The sequence below is a fragment of the Gallus gallus genome, chromosome 6 (assembly GCF_016699485.2).
Source record: "Gallus gallus isolate bGalGal1 chromosome 6, bGalGal1.mat.broiler.GRCg7b, whole genome shotgun sequence".
Lineage (NCBI taxonomy): Eukaryota > Metazoa > Chordata > Aves > Galliformes > Phasianidae > Gallus > Gallus gallus.
Genome location: NC_052537.1, coordinates 21,384,902 through 21,407,425, shown reverse-complemented (window position 1 = coordinate 21,407,425; position 22,524 = coordinate 21,384,902). Strand labels below are relative to the sequence as shown.

Below are 22,524 nucleotides of genomic sequence, written 5' to 3'. Positions count from 1 at the left end.
AAAAATAGTAGAATCAATGTTATCTAAGATTCCTTGCTCTATTTTTCAGTAATTTTCAACAGTAATGTCAGAAAACTTCAGTTGTTGTATTTGTTTGTAGTGTAGATCAGAATTTTGTATCAAGGGCAGCCAGACATCTAGATAGTTTTGTTACAGGACAGCACTCCTGGGATTAGGTGCCAAAAATAACTGGGAGAATCTCAATCTCTTGATTACCAGGGAAGCTGGTAGTGGATCTGAAGTAGTTTGTGTTTAAGTGTGTAGAGTATCTGTAAAGCTGAATAGCATCCATTAAGTAGTAAATTCAACTCCTGACTGCTAAGAAAATACATTGGATGTATATTAAATTATGTTAGGTTTGTTCTAGTTCCTTTCAATATGTGATGGTTTAAATGTTTGATTTTCTTTGTCTGTTGGTTTCTGTTGGTTTTTTTTTTAGGATTTTTAGATTGCAACCTAAATTTACCCTGAAATTTGACAAAAGATAGAACTAAAGCTTAATTTGTGACTTAATCTACATGGACACATCTAACTAAAACACCTCATCTAACATGCCAGCAGAAGAGTGTACTTTAAAGAAAGGTATTGGAAATAAAGAATACATTTCCAACACATAAAATCCTCATTGATGTTCTCAGTTCTTCTGTATTTCCATTGGACTTGAGACTGGTGCTCTTGTTAATAAGCTGCCACCAGCTCTAGGTAGGGCATGCCATGTCGTAGAGAGGACAGGGGAGCTGATGTTCTGCAGCTGGGAGTCATTTGGAAGGGCTTTGGTTTTGAAGCAGTTTCAGCATTCCCCCTGTATAAGTGACTTCCAGCTGTGGTTTTATTCTGGAATCTGATGGTGTTTGTGTCCTTACATCTTCATCTCTTTCCTTTCACAGTCTGGAGAGCTTCTCTCTCCAGATAACTGAGAGGATATGAGTTCCATACAAGAATTCTTTCAAGCTAGTTCTCACGCCACCTTTCCTGGTGGGAAAAGTTTGGCTTTTTCATTGGAAGATGTTCTTCTACTTATTTTTCACTAATGAAAAGAGATACTCTGTTCAGTGAATAGAGTGATTTTTTTTTTTCCTAACTTTACACAGCTGCTTTAGTAGCTACTTCAAAACTTGCTCTAGATCAACCAAGTAAAAAGCCAATGAACGTGAACTAGAGTAGGAAGTAGTCCTTAAAGTGGGAGTTTGGACTGAATAACAATAGCTGTGCATTCCAGTGAAAATTTCTTGCTCATCGCAAGTATTCAATTAACAAGTGACATAAGCACTGGAAATACTTACTATTTTGCTTAGAAATATTTCCTGTTACTGTTGGGTAGGTGTCAGTATGCTGGTTGTATCATGACTGAGCACTACTAGAATTTGAGAGGTGAATGACACAGGCTATATTGCTTTTGAAAGCTTATAACTTCAGTCATACAGCTTTTAAGGATTCTGTTTTCTGAAGTCACAGGAATTTTTTTGAGATTATTGTAGTTTTCAGTTTTTTTAACATAAACAGCCCGTTTTAGGTTCATGCTGCTATGTATAGTGTCATTAGATATTTCTAATCAAAAAGGAAATCAAATTTCATCATACAGCTGTTCATGAAGACAATTGATAAAGTTTATTGTTGAGGACATACCTGTATTTAAGTTCTTATTTTGAACAGCTAAAGAGTAATCATGCCTTTTGTTTTTAGATTAATTTATTTGAAGATACAGAGGATGCATATATAAAGGTTTTTACTATTTACGTGCTTTGTCAGTACAAAATTAGTACTGGACATCGCCTTAGGAAAGAATAGCTAGTAAAAAGTTGTAATTACAAATTATTTTCGGTTAGATATTTTTTGCTATTTTCAGTAGAATTTGGTACGGATACTTGAAATAAAATTGAGTCCTAAAGTTCTATTAGGTTTTTAATATACTTGTTTCCTTACTGATAGTTCAAAAGTTGGATGTTAGTCCTGCTTTAGTTTTTGTAGCTGATGAAATCTGCATGTTTATGGGTTGGGCTGTTGCCTCTCTTTTTTTTAATTTTAGATTTTCGTTTTTGCTGGACGTTTCATAATGTTTAATTCTTAATCTTCTTAGATTTAACAGATAAGTTTTGCTATTTCCTTTTATGCTGAGGGTGGTGGCTTGTGTTATTTTATTGTTTCTGTGATTGACAGCAGAAGCCTAATTTCACAGCTTGCAGGAAGGGTGAAGGGGTGGTGGTTTTCTGCGGCTATATTCAAAAACTGTCAATCAAAAGCCTCCATAGGCTACTTAGAGAATGGGTTTTCTTACTGATTTCTCTAAATGCAGCTTCATGCTGTCTTTGATTGGCACAGCCTGGCAGGGAGGATGGATGAATCTGTCACTGTTCGGTTAATTGTATTGCTGGTCTCAGCCTGACATCAGGTCTTTGACTCTTAAGTGGCTCAATACAAAACAAATTAGAAGATTGTAGTCATATTTCTCATTCTATATGCTTTGACTTTGTTGAATGCAGTCCATAAATCATATTGACTGACACCATAGTGAATGATGAAAGCTGCTTTTGAGATGGCTAGCGTGGGTCTTAGAAAGCAGTGCTGTGGAGGTGCCATGGAAGGATGCATATGGCTGACCCTTTGGGAATTTCCTAGGAGCCAAATGTCTCTTCACTGCAATTGTTCTTAGGAGAAAAGCTTTTGGGTCCCATAAAAAAGGATTTAATATGTCAGCAGATTCTCTTTATAAGCTTCTTTGAAATATAAGAAGTTTGTCTAAGGGTTTTCTTTTTTTTACAAACTTGTATTTCAGCAAAATGTGAAGGCTGGGTCAAAAACAAACGGTTGCCTTTAACACTGTTAGCAGGTGTTTTTGCTTATAGAATAGGGTCCTTGTTTCCTAAGCTTTACGTTGGTTGAGTGGAAGAATAGGTTTTGTAGATAACAGCAATTAACATAGGCAGAGTGGAGATAATAGTAGTGTCCCCGGATAGGAGGCAATACTGGAACAAATGTGAGAAGTTTGCTGAATCTCCGCATGCTATTGAATATAGATATTTAATTGCTTGATACAGTTGGCACAGCCACCCACTCAAAAAAAAAAAAAAACCTAAATGCAAGTTATTTCATTGTGGAGAAGAAATGTGATTTTTTTTTAATGTTCACAAATCCTCAAATTTTCTCTTTAAAATGCAGTATGAAAAGAAGGTAATTGATTAATTGGTGGATGATGGAAATTTGCAGAGGGATTTTAACTGGAACTTGTTTGAACAAATTTGGATTTCATTCTTTTCTGAATGTTGTACATCCAACGTATTTTGTACTGGGAAGCACTGAGTTTTGAGGAGGGTAACAATAAAGTTGATATTTCTCTGAGTTAAAATTCAGCATGTAGGTTGATACATTTAGCTTTCTGCAGATTACAAAAAGTGGCGTAATTGTGTTAAGTATAAACTATGTGTGGTAATCTTCTATTACTTGCCATGTGAACAATAAGCCTGTAGTTCAAGTTGCATAGTTGGAAGTAGTTGAAATGTTAGGATGTTTCCATCTTACAAAATCTTACAAGAGGCATTAAATGTACATGTATTGATATTTATTTAAATGACTTTACCATGTCATTTTTGTATTGTAATCATTGTCTTGTGCTCCAGTACTATTGATATTTGCCAAATTGCAACAATTAACTGCAGATGCTTATCACAAAGATAAAATTCTGTTTTTGACTAATAATAATAGGAGGAATACACATTGTTTGCATAAAATAAAGTGAATGTTAATTTTTTTCTGACAACCTATTAATCTGGTTGAACTTTTATTACAGTAGAGTGGCAGCATAAATAGGACATGGAGCTGATTTGATGGAGCAGTACATTAAACAGAGATGCACTAGTTGTTCCATTAAATCAAAATGACATTTCCATTAAGTATTTGAAACCTATTACGCAGTAATTAAATGAACTGTGGCCCATTGATTGCCCTCCTCACCTCTTTTTTTCTTCATTTTCTGTTTTTTTTTCTTGTCTTTTTTTTCCCCCCCATTCATATTGATATTGTTCTGCCTGGGGAATAGGGCTGCATGTCTCCCTGTGTAATTACCATTGGATTTGGGAGACTTTTAAGCATGCTGTTCTTGCATTGTTTCTTTACATTCCTTGTTGTCAGTTCATCTGTTTTGGTCAAAAATGTGATTTGCTTTTCTGAGGTGTTCAATTAAGAAACTGACATCTCATTTTAGATATAAAGCTGCTAGCAGTTTGAGGTATTTTAAAGCTTAAGAGGTATTAGCAAAAGCCATTTATTGTGTGCATGAAAATTCAGTAATATGTACAAGTTGTCCTACTAAGGACACAGTCTTCAGATGCTAGAGCAGAACTTCCCAAACTTTTCGAACAGTGAATTGCTGTCAGTCCTTAGCACTTTCCATGGCTTATATGTGTTTCTGTGAGTCAACAGTGAATTGATCATTCTGACCTTGCACAAAGCAGTTGGGGAACCTTTGCTTTAGAGAATAGTTGTCATCACTTTACTGTTGGGTAGTAGTAAAATGGCAGTGGTTTATGCCCCAGTAGGTGGTTTATGTAATTATGATTTCTTTCATATAAGCATGTAAATAGTTACCTTTGTTTCAGTATACATTGTAAACATTTACATTAATTGAAAAGCATGGTTTAAGAACATAAAACCACAGTTTATTATAATTCCATTTGCAAACCAAGATCTGTGCTTTTGAAGGTTGCAGTGCTATGGATAGAATGTTGACATCTGATTGAGTGTCTGGTCTTAGTTGGTTTTCCTTCTATAGCAGAATTTCCATATTTTTATAATTTTATGTTCAAAAATGTTAATTTATAAAATTCTGATTTTTGTGATTTTTTCTCTGGTCTGGAAATGATTTGTCTCAATTACATATACTTTGTAAAGAGAAACGTTACTAACTAGACTGTGATTGAAAAAATGTTTCTATTCTGTACAGCAGAGGGCTGCATTTCATTTTGTACATGGTTGATTACTGACAGCACTGATTTTTTTTTTAAGCATCCAAAAAGATGATGGATATCATGAATATTTAAAATAATTTAGCAACAATGTTTGAGATGGAATTCAGGCAACTAAGGTGTCCACGGTTAGCCTAAGCTGTTAAGAGAAATGCCCCAATTGAAAGCAATAGTTTTGGTTAATATCTCTTTTTTTAATGACTTTTGTTAAAAATATGTAGCAGGTTGATATACGTTTTTGCTTTCATTCTATCTGGGTGGAAAAAATAAGAAATCCACACTCATGCATCCACAGCTTATATTGTTCTTATGCTCTTCCTTATTTGGAAAGGTCCTTGTATCCTTGAAGGCTGTTGGATTTCTGGAAGAAGTATCAATAATTGTTTGACATCCATTTAATTTAGTTTCCTAATTGACTTAATAGAAACAAAGCTAACAGGCCAGAGAAACAGCAAAAAGTGTGATCATTCTTCTAATCTAAGTCCTGCATCATTAAGACTTTGAGCATATAATAAGATCAAATCAGATAAGCTGTTCCTTAGTAATATATCATTTGTTTCTATCTTAAAATGTGTTGCTCTTTCTACTAGGGAAAAGTGGCCCAGACAGCTTGCATGTCAGCCTGCCAGCATCTTTCAACATCTCTAATGCAGATGCTACTGGACACTGAATTAAAACAAATAAGCATGGGAGCAATTCAGCAGTTTAATTTAGATGTGATACAATGTGAATGTAAGTAGATGTTACGGTATTCTTACCTATGTCTGTCTTAAAATTACAGAAGAAAGTATTTAATATTAACCATATAGCCATGTTTTTCTATAGTCTACTACAATTTTCATAGTTCGTTGTTGCTGTTTTTAATATGATTAAATTACAACTTCCTTTAAAAGTACTTACAAGTAAGTAGGTTAACAATTTGGGGGAAAAAATTAGTTTTTTTTAACTTTAGTATCTGATTGAAGTATACAGCTGTTGCTACTGCTAATGGCACCATGATCACTACATCCAGTGAATAGACTATGGCCTGGCACAAAATTGACCAGAAATACTACATAAATATTATGGTTGTAAAGTTAAGCACAAATAAGTTGAATGTCTGTGAAATTTTAATTTTCCCACTTGAGATGATTTATTACGATACAGATTTTAATTGTGCTGTTACACAGAGTTTTCTCCTTCCTAGAACCACTGCTTACTCACTGTGCAGAATGGTAGTGCTCATTTAATAGACATCAACTCAGTATTCAAAATATAGTATCAGAATTATTTAATAAAGCTGGTTGACTCTAGCACTGGTGACAGGATTAATTTCCCCATGTTTTGCATGGAATTCACCACTGTAAGATGAGCTGTTACTCTGTATTAGGGAACTCATTTCATAACATCATTGTGATGCAGTAGATTTTATGCATTTTTGCAGTTGATGGCTGAGGTTCACTAAGAAGGCTTACTAGGACTTCTTTAATGTGTATCTTTAGTTGCTCATGCTCTGTTTGATGTTGTTTTGTATTTTTTCCCCAAATTATCTTTCCTTTTACGTGTTTGAGGCACAGATCTCAGTGATTTTAGTGACTTCTCTAGAATGCAGCAGTTCTGCATATCCTCAGTGTTTAGGTTGGACACATGAAAAAGAAACCTCATGTCTGCTCAATTAGCAGTCAGCTCTGGGAAATTGGAAATTTGTTTTCAAGCAATTTAGTTAGCATCAAAAAGGGTACTTGTGGGATTCCAGGGGCAAAGTTAAAAGGCATTTTTGATGCCCACAAGCATGTCTTTCCTCTTCCTGCTCTATTTGTTACATTCCATTTAAAACTCTGTAGCAAGAAATGAAGGCACCTTTCTGACATGCCTTGGTATTGCAGCCTTAAGGCTTTTCAGTGCATGGGGTGAACTGACAGGATTATCAGGATCTGTATGGAAAAAATATACCAGGACTGCTCCAAAAGTAATGCTTCAGATTTTGTTCTGTTGGTCCATGACATCAGAGGTAAATGGGTGGTATGGCAGTAGAGGTTGAACTTTCCCACCAGTATTCTGTTATGTGTTGTTGCCGTGTGACAGATGGCAGCAGAGGGGCAGTCTGACACAGTGGTGTCTGTCATGGAAGTGCATATGATGCAAAAGTGTGAAACCAAATTCCTCCATGCAGAAAAAATGACATCCGCTGACATTTGTCAATGCTTGCTGAATGTTCATGGAGACCAAACAGTGGGTGTGAGTGTGGTGCGTTTCAGCAGTAGCAACAGCAATGTGAAATACAAGCCATGCTCTGGCTGGCCATGCAGATCTTTACGAGCATGACATGCAGGCTCTTGTTCATTGCTGGTGAAAATGCATAACTAATGCTGGTAACTATGTTGAAAAATAGTGTTTTGTAGCAGAGTATTTACCTGTGTTGTACTTTTTGTACCAGTTATAGTTTCTAAATAGGAGGTATTACTTTCGGAACGTAGCATTAAGGTTTGTCTTAGGATGTGATTGCACAAGTTGGCCACAGATGATGTTTTGATGTTTGATACCTAGTGCATTTGGTAATGCAAACATGTGTTCTTTTCTAGTAGATGGATAGGGATATGTGCATGTGCATTCATCTGCTTTCCCAATTTTTAAGAAAAGATTGTGGCTGTGAAAGCAAACTGTGTAATATTCATAGTGCTGATGCTGAATTGTTCACCTACACAAGCTGAACTGGTGCATCCACTACACAATCATTTGCCTTATGAACAAATAGCATAGTAGCAGAGAGCACTTGCCCTCTGCCTTTATATTCTGTTTCTAATGTCTGAAATATGTACAACTGCAAATAGATTGAACTTTAATTATTTCTTTTTACAATGCTTTTAAAGCATAGAAAAAGAAAGTGGTTTTGCACAGAAACCCTTTGAGATGCTTAAACGTAACTATGGCAGCTTGGCTGAATAATACTCTGCAGTAAATTATGTCTTACCTTCTGATTCTCTAATTCTGTGGAATAAGGGATTGGCACTGGGTGTTGCTCAGAGACTGCTTTGCTGTTGCAGTTTCATTCATGAGGTCCATCACAGGCACATTCCAGGCCTCACTGTGATGCCTGTGATTTATGTTCTTGTTCATCACTTTCTACCAGCTTTATTCTTTGACACTTTGAGATTAATGGGTACAACAGAGACATTTCAATTAGTGCTTAGTGTGTGCAAGTAATTCACAAGTATCAGGTAGTTTTCTAATGTGTTGTATACATGGATTTGACATTTTGCTTGTTATAGGCAAGGTAGAATATACTGAGATGCACTCTGAACTAAAAATTCATGTGAAATATGGGAAGTTCTGAGTATTTCAAGATATATTTTTATTACATTCTTGGAATGTTCTAGATACTTGTTTTGATTTTTAACATTGCATTTTTATTATTTCTAGTATGAAATGGGGGAGATCTAGATAAATGCAGGAAAATCTGATTACTACTCAGAAAAGGCAATCAGCAGTCTGATAACCAACCCAGCAGTCTGTTAATGAGCTGTTAAGTCAGTAAGTGCTGAAATTCGTAAGAATTGTAGCAACCAGGTAAAATAATAATTGGACTTCCAAGAAATTAAGGTGGAAAGGAAAAAGGTTATCTTGTGGTTATCGCTGCAGTTTCATTAGCCTGCACTTCATTTATATGAAAAGTACCTGACTTTAAGAGGCAGAGCAGAAAATCTGGAAGTATCTTCATGATGCTTTCCCTTGGCAATAGTATCAGGTAGTCTTCTTGGTTGATTTACAAAACAGTACTGATCGTCTTGCCCTGTTCTTCAGTTTTGTGTGTTCCTTCCGAATATTACAAAAGCTCTAGGTTTGATTTCAGAATGTCTTGTTCTAACTGAAGTACTTTTCACTCTACATATTTATGAACTAGAACAGTGTTTTACTTCTGTTTTTCATGTCATTCTTTTTTAATGATGATCTTCCGTTAGGATAATTGATTTCTTACAACGGTGTTCAGAAAAATACTGTATGTACTTGTTTCCATTGAAGATAACCCAGTGAATGGCCTTTGCTTGTACGTTGCGTTTCAGTGTGCGAAGGAAGAAAATGGGTTGTGAAGGAGAGGCATTTGCCATTTCTTGAAGGTGGAATTCAGATGTGGGTTGGTCTATCTCACTTTATGAGAAGCGAAGTGTAAATAATTGCACAAGAGTTTTTTAGACACAGAGATGACTTTGGGAATGTGTGCTGGTTGTGTTAGAGAATCAGAAATCTACAGCAGGCCACCAAGCCTCTAAACAATGATATTTGTGAAATGCAGAGATATAGAAGTATCTTTCTGATCGTCAAAGAAATATGCAGCTAAAATACTGTATGCATTTTAGTATAGATTTTTAGTGATTGTATATATTTCTCTGACTAAGACAAAATGCTTCACAGCTGCATTATTACCAAGACATTTTGCTGAAGAGATCTGAAGATACAAAAATTTGTTGGCTTCTTCACACAAATAGTTTTTACACTGTTTGTTGCTTTCACAGGAATAAATATTTTTGGATCGAGTTGGTCAATTTTGGATCAGGGGCCTGACTTAGTGGAGGGTTGTTAGAGTTAGGGTAATATGGTTAGGTTGCAGTTGGACTTGATGATCTTTAAGGTCTTTTCCAACCTGAGCAATTCTACGATTCTATGAATACAAATGTAGACAAATTCCTTATGCTTTAGAGTTCAGATTACAATTTAACTGAACATAATGCTTTAATTTACAACACGATCCAGATCTAGATACCTTGCATGTGCATTTTATTAAGTAGGACTGGTCAGAAATTCTATTTGTTGGAAAAGTTATCAGTAGCTTTTGGAATGCTTGTGTGTGTTTTAATATTGTTGAGGTGGGAGAAAGGATCAATTAGCAGGAGAGAGAATTGAGTAGGCTTCCTTCTTAATCCAGCCATGAGTCTGTGCAAGGATGGGAAGGTTTTTAACTCTGACTATCAGTGAGGGTGAAAGAAATTCTGGGAGTGTGCATCAGTTAGCAGACAATTAGTGCAAGGCAGGTTGCAATATACCTTCCAACCAGTGCACTGTATTGAGAGTTGCAATGTCCAAGAGCAAGTGGGATTCTTGACCCATGCGCTCTCTGTTGAGCATACACAGAGGTGATCTCCAGGTGAGTATGCCAGAAGCTGAGGAACTCAAATCCTGTTTTCTTTTGGGAAAAACACAGTTGTCTCCTCTAGAGGCCCTCACTTTACCTACCTGTCTTCCATCTACAAGGCCAGGTCAACTTGGCTCACTTGAGACCATCCTTCATCTGCTGGCCACATATGGCAGCAGAGGAGCAGGGGAAGCAGTGATGCCTGGCAGTGCTGGGGGAGGGCTGGGATCTGGCAGCTGGCGGCCCCCTCAGCGTGGCTCCCCCCAGCCTGTTTGAACAGCTGGAGCATCCAGCAGGGCTGCAAAGTGGACAAAGGCTGCTCTAATATTCACCCATTCTCTGCTCTTCATTTAAAAATACAGTTGCAGCTCTGCCTTTGACTTCAGAATTGTTACTATGACACTGAGGAAAGCTGCCCTAATTTACCTTTTGATCCACAGTCTGGCCCTGATTTTAATTTTTGTAATTGAGCTGCAAACTGTCAGAAAATAAGTACTGAATTCCCAGACCAGCAGAACATACATGAATGATAGCCAAAGGACTGTGTTTTGAGAGAATACAATGAAAGGACCTGTTAGTAAATCCAGAAGTGCACAGAAATTCACTACTACTCACAGATGTCTTCAATTCCATTTTAGCAGACACAAGCTTTCTCATAAGATATCCATCAGATATATCAGTTCACATATATCCTGTATACAAAATGTAATGAGAAGAGCAAAATGAAATACTTAAATTAGATTGAAGTCATCTTTGCAACATTTAAGTTTACCATTCTTGTGTACCTGTTACCTCATAGCCCATTTTGGTATTGTTAAATCTTTTTTTTTTTTTTTCATTGGATTCTGCCTCCTGTAAATTCCCAAACTGGCTGTTACATAAACTGTACTTCTGTGCTGAACAGTGAGGAGTTTGGATGTGCTGTGACCACACATTCTGCCAAAGATCCAGCCTTGTATACTCAGAAAAGGGCAACACGGTATCAACACAGCACAGGGAAAGTTGTTAACAATGATTTTGTGAAGAGTAGATTCATCTAAGGCATATATTCATCTTATTTTTCTGAAAGCATTGAAGTTTCTAATTCAAACTGCCAAGCAGTTAGTTGTTTGTCCTTGTATTCAATAGTTTTAATGGTGATCTTTGCATTTTCACTCTCAAATGTTGTAAAATTCCTGAATGTCCTTATGCGTGCTAAAGCAAACAAACAAGTAGCCCCCTACCCCTCCAAATCCTCTTTAAGATTAACATGAATGTAGGGGGTAAATATTTTAAAAGATCTGTGTATGACAATGTTTCATTACTATCTGGAAAAGGACCCTTAGGACAAAGACATTAAGAATGTTAATCCGGTTCTTATAATATCTTCCGAAAATGCTGTGCAGTAGAAAATATTTAATTAGCTTTGTAAAATTGTTAGCAAAACTTAAAAGCCCTGAGCTGAGGGAGTGGGACTGTCTGACTGTTACCATAAGTAGATTATCTTTTTGCCCTTTGAACTCGTGAAATTTTAATAATGAAAAAAATTTTGCTGTAGTCACCTGTGAAAAATGACCCAAATATGAGAATAAATATTTTTGTTATCATGAATGCCCACAGTGTCATAAATAAGTTTATAACAGAAAATTGTAATTAAAGAGAATGGAACGTATACAATAATTTCATTTGAGGCCTTGCATGCTTGTTCTGTAGCTACCTGAGTAGTAGGTGCTTTCTAGTGAAACAAATATAGCATTATTAAATATGTTGGGGTAAATTCCCAACTATATTAGCCAAATGAGCAATATCTAGTTTGTTGACTGCTCAAGCTGACGAGCATAAGAAAAATTCTCTTCAACTCTTTTGAAGTAGAATGTCTTACTTGAGTGGATGCATGAGGCAGTGGGTGTTTCTTTTAAATGTCTCTTATAAATGTGTGAAATGGGATAAGAACATGAGAACTACCAACTGAGTGAGGCTGAGGCTCCCTTTAACCAAGCATCCTGTCCCCAGTAGTGATCGGTGGCAGTATTTATGGAAGATCATAAAACACCGGCTGTTTATTGAGTGGCCCTTCCCATTGCAGATTCATCTTCCAGCAATACATAGGGATTTAATGAACAGTGTATTCAGACTATTCTGTTTAATTGCTGTTGAAGGGCCTGTATTACAAATATATATTTTTTACATTTATACTTGTTCCTTGTTTGTATTTCTGTCATGCACAGCCTGTCATGAGTCCCATAATTGTATTTTGATTTGTAAAATTCTCTCCATTTCATTGTCTATTATTTCTTGTGTTACAAGAAACAGTAAATCAGTGATAGTTTCCTTTTCATCTTTCTGCATACAGTTAATGACTTCCTTGACTTCTGTTGTTAGACTACTGAAGTACTGCTGTCTGAAGGGCTGGATTGAGTTCATGAGCAGGCCTTCTGATAAGACTACTGATTACATAGCATGTGCTTCATTGTGTCTGGTCTCCAACTTTCTAAATGTTATCATCATACAGCTTTTTACTTAATTCTTTACATTTAAGAAAAGGCAGTGTCTGGAAGTGGATACTTCTGAACATGTGGGCTATTAAATTCCATCCCATCAGTGCTGCTTTTGAGTGCATCCTGAAGCCATCTGAAGTGTCAGGACATTTTGCTGAGCCTCTGTTCATGTGATTTTCATAGAAGGAAGTGGGAAACTGCTGAAGTCTTAATTTGAAAGCTCTCTGTGATGTGAACAAAGGAGGGGGCTGCTGGAAAGCTTTGTTGTTTTCTCTTTCCTAAAAGCATTGACCTTCTCTATAGTACATCAGTGCTTCATGATATTTCTCGATTATTATTTTAACTCTGATTTACTATTTTGGGGACTTGTAGTTTTAACGTATTTCTAATTTTACTGGTTTCACTTAACAGAAATCTGTGATGTTACCCTTCTTTTATACATTATTTTCTTTAGTTGCCTTCAAATGGCATATGAAATTAAATAATACATCTGTTAATTTTTAGGTTTGAAAACCTTTGAGATTTCGTAACTTAAATAGCTAGTTTGTTTCATTCATGTATTACCATTCTTTATACTTAGGAGATAGCTTTACCTTCCAATTTAGTCAGTCTGTTTTTGGGTTCAAGAAGGGCGGAAGTTCATTATCATGAACAGACATTTCAGCTCTGTTCTGACTGTGGCACTGAGAGTTTTCCACCTGTTGTCCACACATTAAACAAGCTCCCACTTTACTGTCTGTCTATTATTGCTGTTTGGATAGAGGTGGGGCTTTATAGAGCAGATGCTGTAACAAAAGCAGATGTTTGAAAATATGTTGACAGCCATGGAATTGGTGTTATTTCAAAATACCTCAGTAATCATTTGCCTCAGGCTGGAAATGTAGAGTTGTTGGCTTTAATGTTTGTAACATTACTGCTGGTTTAGAATTGTAAGCTAAATGTCCTCCTAAAGGTATTCTTTTTGGAAGGTTTTCTTTGTTGGTTGTTATGTTTTTAATTAGAGTGGGTTAATTAGTTGTAATATAGTTGTGTCAAACTGATTTCATTTTAACACTAGCTATCATATAATGGATACAGCTCATTTTTATGTTAGATAAAAAAAAATCTACATCCATAATTTTTTAATTTTTTTTTCTTGCAGTGTTTGCTAGTTCTGAGCCTGTGCCAGGATTCCAGGGAGACACCCTGCAGTTAGCTTTCATCGACCTCAGACAAGTAAGACACTAGTTGTTGTTTTTTATCCTACTAATTTCCCCTTTTGACCAATGCTGGAGTTATTAAATTTGAGAACCTTTCATGTTTTAGCATTCCCATGTAATTGGTTTTGAAAAGCAGTTACTTGAGGTTACTCCCTGTTATTTAATATAAAACTATTTTTTCAATGTGGTGTTAGGGGGCACTGTGCTACTGGTGGTATTATTACATGGATATAACATTGGATTTTGGTCCTGACTGTTTTGCAAAGATTCTGTGATGCTTTTTTTTGAAAGAGTATACGTGTTACCCTCGTGTGCTATTACCGTTGTTTCATTCTTAGCAATTGCTCCTTTCTAGGGAATGACTCCCTGGAGAGTAGAATCAAGCATAGTATTATTTAATGTTTCAGTTAGAAATAGAATCAATTCTATGATTCTTTTAAACAGTTAGAAAGTCACTTTATTCCAACCAGCTGATCTTTATTCTATACCAAAATTAATTTTAAATGCCTTACTTCTGAAAGCACTTTTTCTCAGTTCTTGTCAAAAGGAAGGTTGTTTTCCAGACTAAAATCAACTTATCTTAATTTTCATGTAGTCATTTCTATTCCCTGCTCTCTAAATTCTGATAGTATGTCCAACCATAGCAATTCAGTTTCATAAACCTTTCATACTTGAAGTAAATTTTAAAGAAAAATTTGTTTCACAAAATTTCAAGTATGAAGTGTCCTTAAATAGTGAAATGGAACTTTAGGTGCGCAAGGAGGCTCTTTAGCTTTCTGCAGATGTTAGTAATATTTGTCAGCACCATTATGTGTCTGTCAAAGTCATCAGAAAAGAGCAGAAATACAAAATTATGTATGTAGTAAGAACATATTTGCTTTTAATAGATGGTGGGTTTTTTCACATTAAGATAATGGGAAGGCATTTCAGAAGGGAAAATTCCCTTGGCAACACCATTCCGGTTTGTCCTGATAATTAGAAAGGACTAAGTGTATTTTAAAGTGAGGAAGTTTAATGGTAGATTTGTCCATTGTATTCTTAGTGGAACATAATGAACAATATCTATAATGGGGTAAGCCTGGCCTGTGTGAGAAGAATGTAGGATCATGGCCATAACATTCATTAATGAGATACCTAAATATTAGGAGCACCAGACTTCAACGTATGTGAAGTCTGGCAAAGTACAAGTCTTGCCTTGACTAGCAGCCTTCCTCTTTTGGTTTCTCTTTTATTACTCCTTTTATTATCAGTGTTAGAACTGATTAAACATCTTCCAATTTGTACAAAGACAATTTAGTTAAAGGGAGAGGATGTTGAGAGATTTTTGGCATCATTTCTTTCATCTGCCTGAGCGTTATAAATCTTTGTGGAGCCTATGTTTGTTTCAAGGGAAAACATGATTTCCAGCTATGTAAAAGCATATGCAGCTATGCAGGGCAAGGCATGCACATACTTGCTAGGGGAAATAAATAATATTTTGTATGTTTTAAGTACCAGCTGATGAGCAGATCATGTAAATAAGGATTATGTTGCCTGTGATAGCAGTCAGTTTATGTTAGCAATTTGCATTTAGAATTCTGTTGGTGCAAGTAACATCTTATAGAGAATGCTCCGTATGCTATGGAAATCTAATTGATTTTGAAAGCTTTATAAACAGCAAAAGTGTAGGTTGCAATCTAAGCATGTACATGTAAACAGGTCTGGTGTATTTGTTTTGTTTTTACCATATCATCACATGCTTTGCCAAAAGTGGTTAGGTACTACAAGAGCACGTTAAAAATAACACTTAACATTTCATAAGCATTTGCAGTGTTTTCCATCTCTTTCTTATTTGTGATCCATTTCTATCTTAGTAGGGTGGATGACAGTTCTTTTCAAGAATACTTAGTAAAGCAACAGAGCCTTTTTCAGAAAGTTCTTATAAAAGGTCACGCTTCTGTTTTTTAGTTTGAATTTGATACTTCATGAATTGCAGGATATGAAAGATAAGGAAGTAGGTCCAGTGGTCAGGTTTTACCTGCCCACCCGGACTGTGCCCTGAGGTCAAACTCCTGATATTGGCTGTTTGGTACAGAGGAGCTGATGACAGGTAGGGACTGATACTAGGGGGAAAGCTTGAACCGTATCAAAGCTAAAAGGCAGGAGATTTGGGACTCAGTGAGAGACTGTAACTAAAAGATGGATCAGCAGGATTGCCCTCTCCTTAAAAAGCAGCTGACCTGCAAGGGAAAAGACTTTATCGTCCTGCCAATCACATGCTTGCTAATGGAAGCCAGTTATCTCAACAACAGCTTACTCTCTCTGTGTTGTACTAGGACAATGTGTAAGATTAATGAGGATTGGGCAGTAGGATATTGTAGCCCATTTTCCTAAAGACGTAAAGCGACTTACGAGGAACAAGCTTGGAAGAAAGAGAGGGAAGAGCTATACTTGGATGATTACCGCAGGGAGAGAAGCAGATTTGAAAAGAATTGCTGTTGGAATTTTCATCCTAACAGTTGCTGAAGGCAATGTGTGAACAGTATGTTGTTCCCTGCAAGCCTACTTCCCTCCTCCTTCCCACAAATGCAAGAGAGCAAACAAAGTTGACATGAGGGAGTTGCTTCTGAAAAAAAAAAAAAAAAACCAACACAAAAACAACACAGTATTTGCAGAAAGTTGCAAGAAGCTCTGAATGGCAATGGGGCAGGCGCGTCTCAGTGTCCCCTTTGAGTAGCTATTTCTTCTTATACTGTCTCCTCTTACACTCTTTTAAATACTTAATGTATTCTGAAAAGATGCTTAGTAACCTGGAGAAACCCTGGTCAATAAAGATTTTTGTTCTGTTCCCTTATCTATAGTATATCAGCATCTTACAGAGATGACTTATCCCATGCAGTTGAATAATCACACAAGGTGCATTTGTTTACCATTCTATTTTCTTCTGCCTGGAGCAAACCTTGTGTGTGTATAGACTTCTTTCTAAATTAAATGTTTTGGCTGTATTCTGCTATATATTTTTTGGCAGACGAAACAGAAAACTTCTGGGGCCAAGTGCAATTTCTGGAGAACTTAAGAGCTTATATATCACATGAAGTAATCTAGAAAAGTGAATCCAGGATAGTTTCACGTTCAGGCAATCTGCTTTGTGCAAATGATTGACTTAAAATGGAAGAGTCCATTATATTTGCTTTGTGTGGATGGATATGTAATGAGCATAGCCAAAAGCATGCTTGGCTTTTGCATCACTGTAAGTCATTGCATGGCAGCCAATGAACTATCCTCCAAAGGATATATGTAACTATATAGTGTCATCCCTGCACTGGTGAGAGGATATTGTACTTAAGACCTGTGAACATGGGCAGTGGCTGTAGAACCATAGAATAACGTTCAGTAACTTCTTAGAGAGCTACCTAAAGTTTACTACAGAAAGAATACTAATATACAATTCCCTCTACTAATTAGGAATCCCCTGACCCTGGTCTTCTAAAAACTTGAAGCTCCAGCTAGTTTAGCGGCTACTAAAGCAGCAAGCAGCTGTTAAGGACATTTCTATACATGGACATATTCTATATTTACACATTTCTATACAGCTGCTGAAATTGTCATATGTTGTTTGACTTGAGGTCATACCTGGATGCACCATTTCACCTCCCTTACTTAAAGCACTGAGGAGCAAGCCAGCTCATCAAGGTAATTATCAAAGTAGCATGTGATTCTTTAAAGAGAACGGTCTTTGGCATCTCATGAAGATGACCCAGCTCTCCTGCGACCTGCATTGCTCTCTGAAGATAATCTCCTGCTACTGACTATATAGGGAGCCTAAGTGCACTGGCCCAAAATGAGGTGGAATGAACTATGGGGATTTTACTACCATTTCAGATCCTAGGTCAATTGGAATTAACCTCTGAAAGTAAACAAGTCTTAGTTCATCCTACCTGAATTAGTCTCTGAGAAAGCTCTGCCTTCTCCATGAGTTAGTTTTGTCCTGGTTATAATCTGTTCTTTAGTGTCTAAAAATTAGTGTTACTGTTCTGGAATGTGAGGCAGCTTCTTGGATGTCCTGCACAGTTCAACGCTGTGGGGAGAAGGCCTCTTTTGGAGAGCCTGTGCAGTGTGTAGTAGACAATAATGATAACCTAGTAGTAACCTTAGAGGTATGGTTGTATGTTGTATCAGTAGTTGAAATTTGTCCTGGGAAAGTACATGCTTCTTAACTAACTGAGAAGAAATAAATGCCTATTCTTGAAATAAAATCATTGCCTGCAGAGTTAGAACCTAAGCTGCCAATTTCATTTTACTTTTTTTTCCACCTTAGACTTCACAAGTGATTTCTCCTGCTTCTCTCCAGCACGACCATTACTTCAGTTTCAGAGAGGTGGTCTTCTACTGACTCATGTCAGACAAGAGCTAGGCTAGTTTGACTGTAGAATTTTCTTGTTTCAGCAGCGGTGAAGATAACTGTGTATTCTCTTGGCATTGAGGATTTAAAGGATTTGGAATTGAGGAGGTGATATTAATATCCTCCAGTTGCTCTCAGTGCTGTTCCTGCAACAGGAATAGCAATCTGAAATGAAACACTGAAATCAGGTGTTGTAGGTAACCACCAGGTTAGCAAGTTCCAAGTTAAGGAACCACCACAGGAGTCTCCACGCATGTGGTAACACAGTTTACAGTCTGTGAGACCAACGGTTGTGAATGACAGGGGTCCGTAAATTCCTCAGAGATGATGAGAGAAGTATTTTTCAGCCATATATGTTAATACTCTGATAACATTAGACACACATTAGATGTAAAATCGTAATGCAATCAATGCAGTTAATATACAGGATAATATACCATGGAAACATTAGCAAATACCTTTTTTCTCACACTTCTGTATATGTGTGTAAATAAGCATGCGTTTCCAGAAGCATGAGTCATTTTTAATACACAATACATTTTCCTTCTAAAAATTTATATCTAATATTTAACAGCATAGTGCATTTTCTTCTGTTTGCAAAACATGATGGAAACTGGATTAATAGTTTCTTGGGCTACTTGTCTTTTCTGGTGTACTGTTGGCGAGAAATACTGCTAAACTTCTGAACAGTAGAGCTGCATGCATCAGATATAAGTTTATTTCAAACTGAAAATTCTTATTAGTATCCTTTATTTCCTTGTATTGCCCAAATTTGCTTCTCATTCATCAATGAGAGCCGTTACTGTCCTGATAAACTCAGTAGTGACTCATATTAAGTAGAAAGCATGGAACAGATTGCTGGACTTCAATCTCAGCCACTGGGTTGTCTGTCCTTCAGTAGATATCAGAGAATAAGTTGCAGGCTGTTGCCAAAATGATCTACCCTAATTCTTGTAGGGCATGGGTTCTACAGGCATCCTGTGCCTGCAGAGTGCCTTGGCTTTGAAATGAGTTGGTTACAGCCACCCCCTGGGCCATACTTCTACAAGTCTTAACCAGGGAAACCTTCAGGTTTTTCCAGGAGGGAGAACTCACTAACTGTATGTTCAGGAATAAGACTTTAAAATCCTTGTAGTTTAAAGATAAAAGTAAGCCTATGTTTCATAAGACAGCAGTTTGAATTTTTAATTATCAGGTAGTATTGAATATTTCATCTTCCCCTTCCTGAGGGAAATTGTTGTTGAGACTTTCATCTTCACAGAGGCTCTTTCACAATGCTTACTGATTTCTTTCTCCCCCCACCTTCACTCCCCAGCTTCTCTGAACAAGCAGAGGAGCATGTTACATCTGAAACATGAAGCCCAGCCTCAGGGTGCTATGTAATGGGATTTGCGCCTCTCTAGTTTTCAGTGCAATGCTGCTTATTCAGCTAAAGAAAGGAGCTCGAGTTTCAGACAGCAACAAAACAGGAGCTGCACCTCTGGATTTCAGGTCACAGACCCTCACTTTGCTGGGGGAGGAAGCAACTCTTCTTGGCCTTCTTCTCCATAAATTGTATCCCTACTAAAGTGAGAAGGAGGACTTTAGTCCACACACTGAACAGAGCAGAGGCACTGTATGGCTCAATTTCTCATCTATTTGTGTCATACTTGGGTAATGTGCATGTGCATACCTGTATTCCAGGTAACACAGTTATGAGTATGACTGTGATAAACGTGTTATCTAGCTTGCAGAGAATACGCAATGCATTTTCTGAGTACTGTCGTCTTACAAATAAATGAGAATTCTTCTGACAAACGTAGCTGTTTGTATGCACTTATATTCCCCAATGGGAACTCCTGCTTTTGACTTTTCCTTTTTGCCTAGGCTTTGTGAAGCCTGTAGGTAATCACAGTAGGGCAAATTGTGTGTGTAGTTATCTTTGAGGAAGATCTCAATCAGTGCTCTGTACACAAAAGGCAGCTCATTACTGGGATGGGATTTATACTTGCCAGCTGGTAAGAATTAGGAAGCTTGGAAACATGCACAGAAATTAGCAGTGGGGAGGGTCAACACCAAGCACAGCTTTAGATACGCTATCTTGATAAGGATTTGGATAATCAAAGCAGGATGGCAAGTCAGTCATTTCCTGGCATTAGGTATTCCTGCCCCATTGCTGCCTGGATCTAAAAGCACAAGTGCCAGTTATTAGATCTGTGTTCTTTGGGACATTAAATCATTCATCAAATCTATTGCAAAATGGTCTGTATCCAGGTCAGCTTCTGAATGCCCATTTTTCATCAGAGAAGTGCGAATAACTCACTGATACTGCGCCAGGTTTTCATGCTAGATCCTGGCTTATTAGCATACCTGAAAAACAGATTTTAAAATCTTAATGTACAAATTCTACTACTTCCCTTCAGGAGCCCAATCAATAGCTTACATAACTAAAACAATGTACGAGTGGCTGTTTAGCTACAAGATACACTGCTCTATCTCTGGCAAAAACTGGAGAATTTCTCCAGAGAAAAGTACAAAAGAATATGCACAAAAGACTATGTACAGAAGTCCATAATGCTTAAAATAAATGGTATCTCCCAATTGAAAGTAAGGAATGCTCTAGGTACCTGTAACTGTGTAAGTTATCAAAAATAGAGAAGATTCCTTGTTCCTTTGGGCTAGTTCATTTAAGGGACACAATTCTCTAAGTTGTCCACTTACCAAACCAGGTATATGCACAAGTTAGATGAGCTGCCAAGAAATCACTTAGAAAATGATAGAATTCATGAAGCTTGATGTTGAGACCAGCAGATAATATGTTTGCATAGGAGCACAAGCCTTGCTTAAGCAAGGCTTAAGGTTGCTGTTGTTAGATGAACTTATAGTTTTTAGAGCTGAGGAAGCAAAGGCTTTTGTTGATCTCTTCGCCACGTGCAGGTGAAACACTTGATTTTTCATAAGCATTGCAGCAGATTTCCTGCTTGTAAATATTGCCATCACATAAATTAATAAAAACTTCACTGGAGAAGTTAATCAAGGCAGATATCAAAAGTTTGTCAGAACTCTTTAGACAGATATATCTGAGTCCCTGTCTGAATAGTACCAACTGTCAGAATTAATCATCTTTCAGAATCAACAGTACTTTCACAAGACAAGGTTTAGAAGGAGTCAATTCATTCAAAACCTACAGACCTGTTATTATGGTGATGCTCCATATCTCTGGAAAACTTTTGGTTCAAGAAAGTTCATCCCTCAGTTGCAGATGAATTCTCTGCAAGATTGTGATGTAAATGGCACTATAGCTGTATCCTCGGTAGTTGATGTATGTGTACCAGTTATGCCTTGTCTGTAATACCAGAACCAAAAGGTCTCAGTTTTCTCAAGTGAAATATTGGATTTCTTCAATAACTTTCACACTATGTCTCTAGGAAACTACTTACAAAGCAGTCAAGTTTTAATCTGCAACATCTCCAAGGATGTTATGAGAGAAAGCAAAAAAATGAGCCTTACATGGAAAAGGTCTTCCATTGGAAAAAAGGTAAAAAAAAAAAAAAAAAAAAAAAAAAGATTTCCATTAGAAGTCTTTTCCATTCTTTTGCAGAAGTACCTATTAGTAGAAAGTTGTCACTGGGCTCACTTTCAGATAATTTCTGAATCTTTTGCTTGAAATATAAAAAAAAAATGATCCATTTGTCTATTAAATTTATTATCTCCTGCTTACCCTTTATTTGAGTCACTGATGTAGATCCCATGCAGTGGAAGCTATTTAGTGGAATGAAGCATTTCTCTGATCATTTTTTCCTGGCAGCTTTGCTAGCCAGCTGATGCTTGCCTTTACCTTTTTCCCACCAGAAATGCCATAAATGCAACCTGAAGGCTTTACTTGTAGCAAAATTTGAATGCCTGACTTTCCTAGAGTTTGGGAATACATTATATCAAGCTGTTGTCTTTCTGCTGACAGCCAGTTGCTGCAGGATCTCTGCCATTGTGTCTGGGCCCTTCTGTGGCTCTGAGCTGATGGATGGAGTTCAGTGTGGGAGCCCCCAGCTCCACAGGACTTCCTCTGAATCCTGTGGGTGGTATGTGGTTCCTATGACTAATGAATGAGCATTGTTAAATGAACAACACAAGAGAAGAAAATTGTTGCTTTCCTTCAAGTTACTTGTTATTTGTGTTCTTAGCATCTATGAGCCCTAGTCACCCATAAAGGAGACATGGGGCTGCTAGCTGCTTCAGTGTAGTCAGTAATTTCTGCCTCAAAATTGCTTACATTCTCCAGCCTTAGCTAAACAGGTAATATTCCTGATTATACGCAGTAAAATTGGGCTACGCTAATAACCGCTTAACCCTACATTTACCCTCAGTATTTTTCAGTTGCTTCAATCAACATATTTAGATTCCAACCCTTCTGTAAATTCCCTGT

General features: G+C 37.0%; 1 protein-coding gene across 11 annotated transcripts in view; it reads left to right on the top strand.

Annotated features, from left to right (window-relative positions):
- Positions 1-22,524, top strand: part of EXOC6 (exocyst complex component 6) — an 86,748-nt gene that overhangs the window by 49,439 nt on the left and 14,785 nt on the right. For 9 of the 11 annotated variants that reach the window (XM_015288612.4, XM_015288609.4, XM_015288608.4 and 6 more), the window contains 2 exons: positions 5,549-5,690; positions 13,684-13,757. In XM_015288612.4, coding sequence (XP_015144098.1) covers positions 5,549-5,690; positions 13,684-13,757 — 216 coding nt within the window. The remainder of the gene's footprint in view (positions 1-5,548; positions 5,691-13,683; positions 13,758-22,524) is intronic. The other 2 variants (XR_001467181.4, XR_005860624.2) reach the window with 1 other exon arrangement.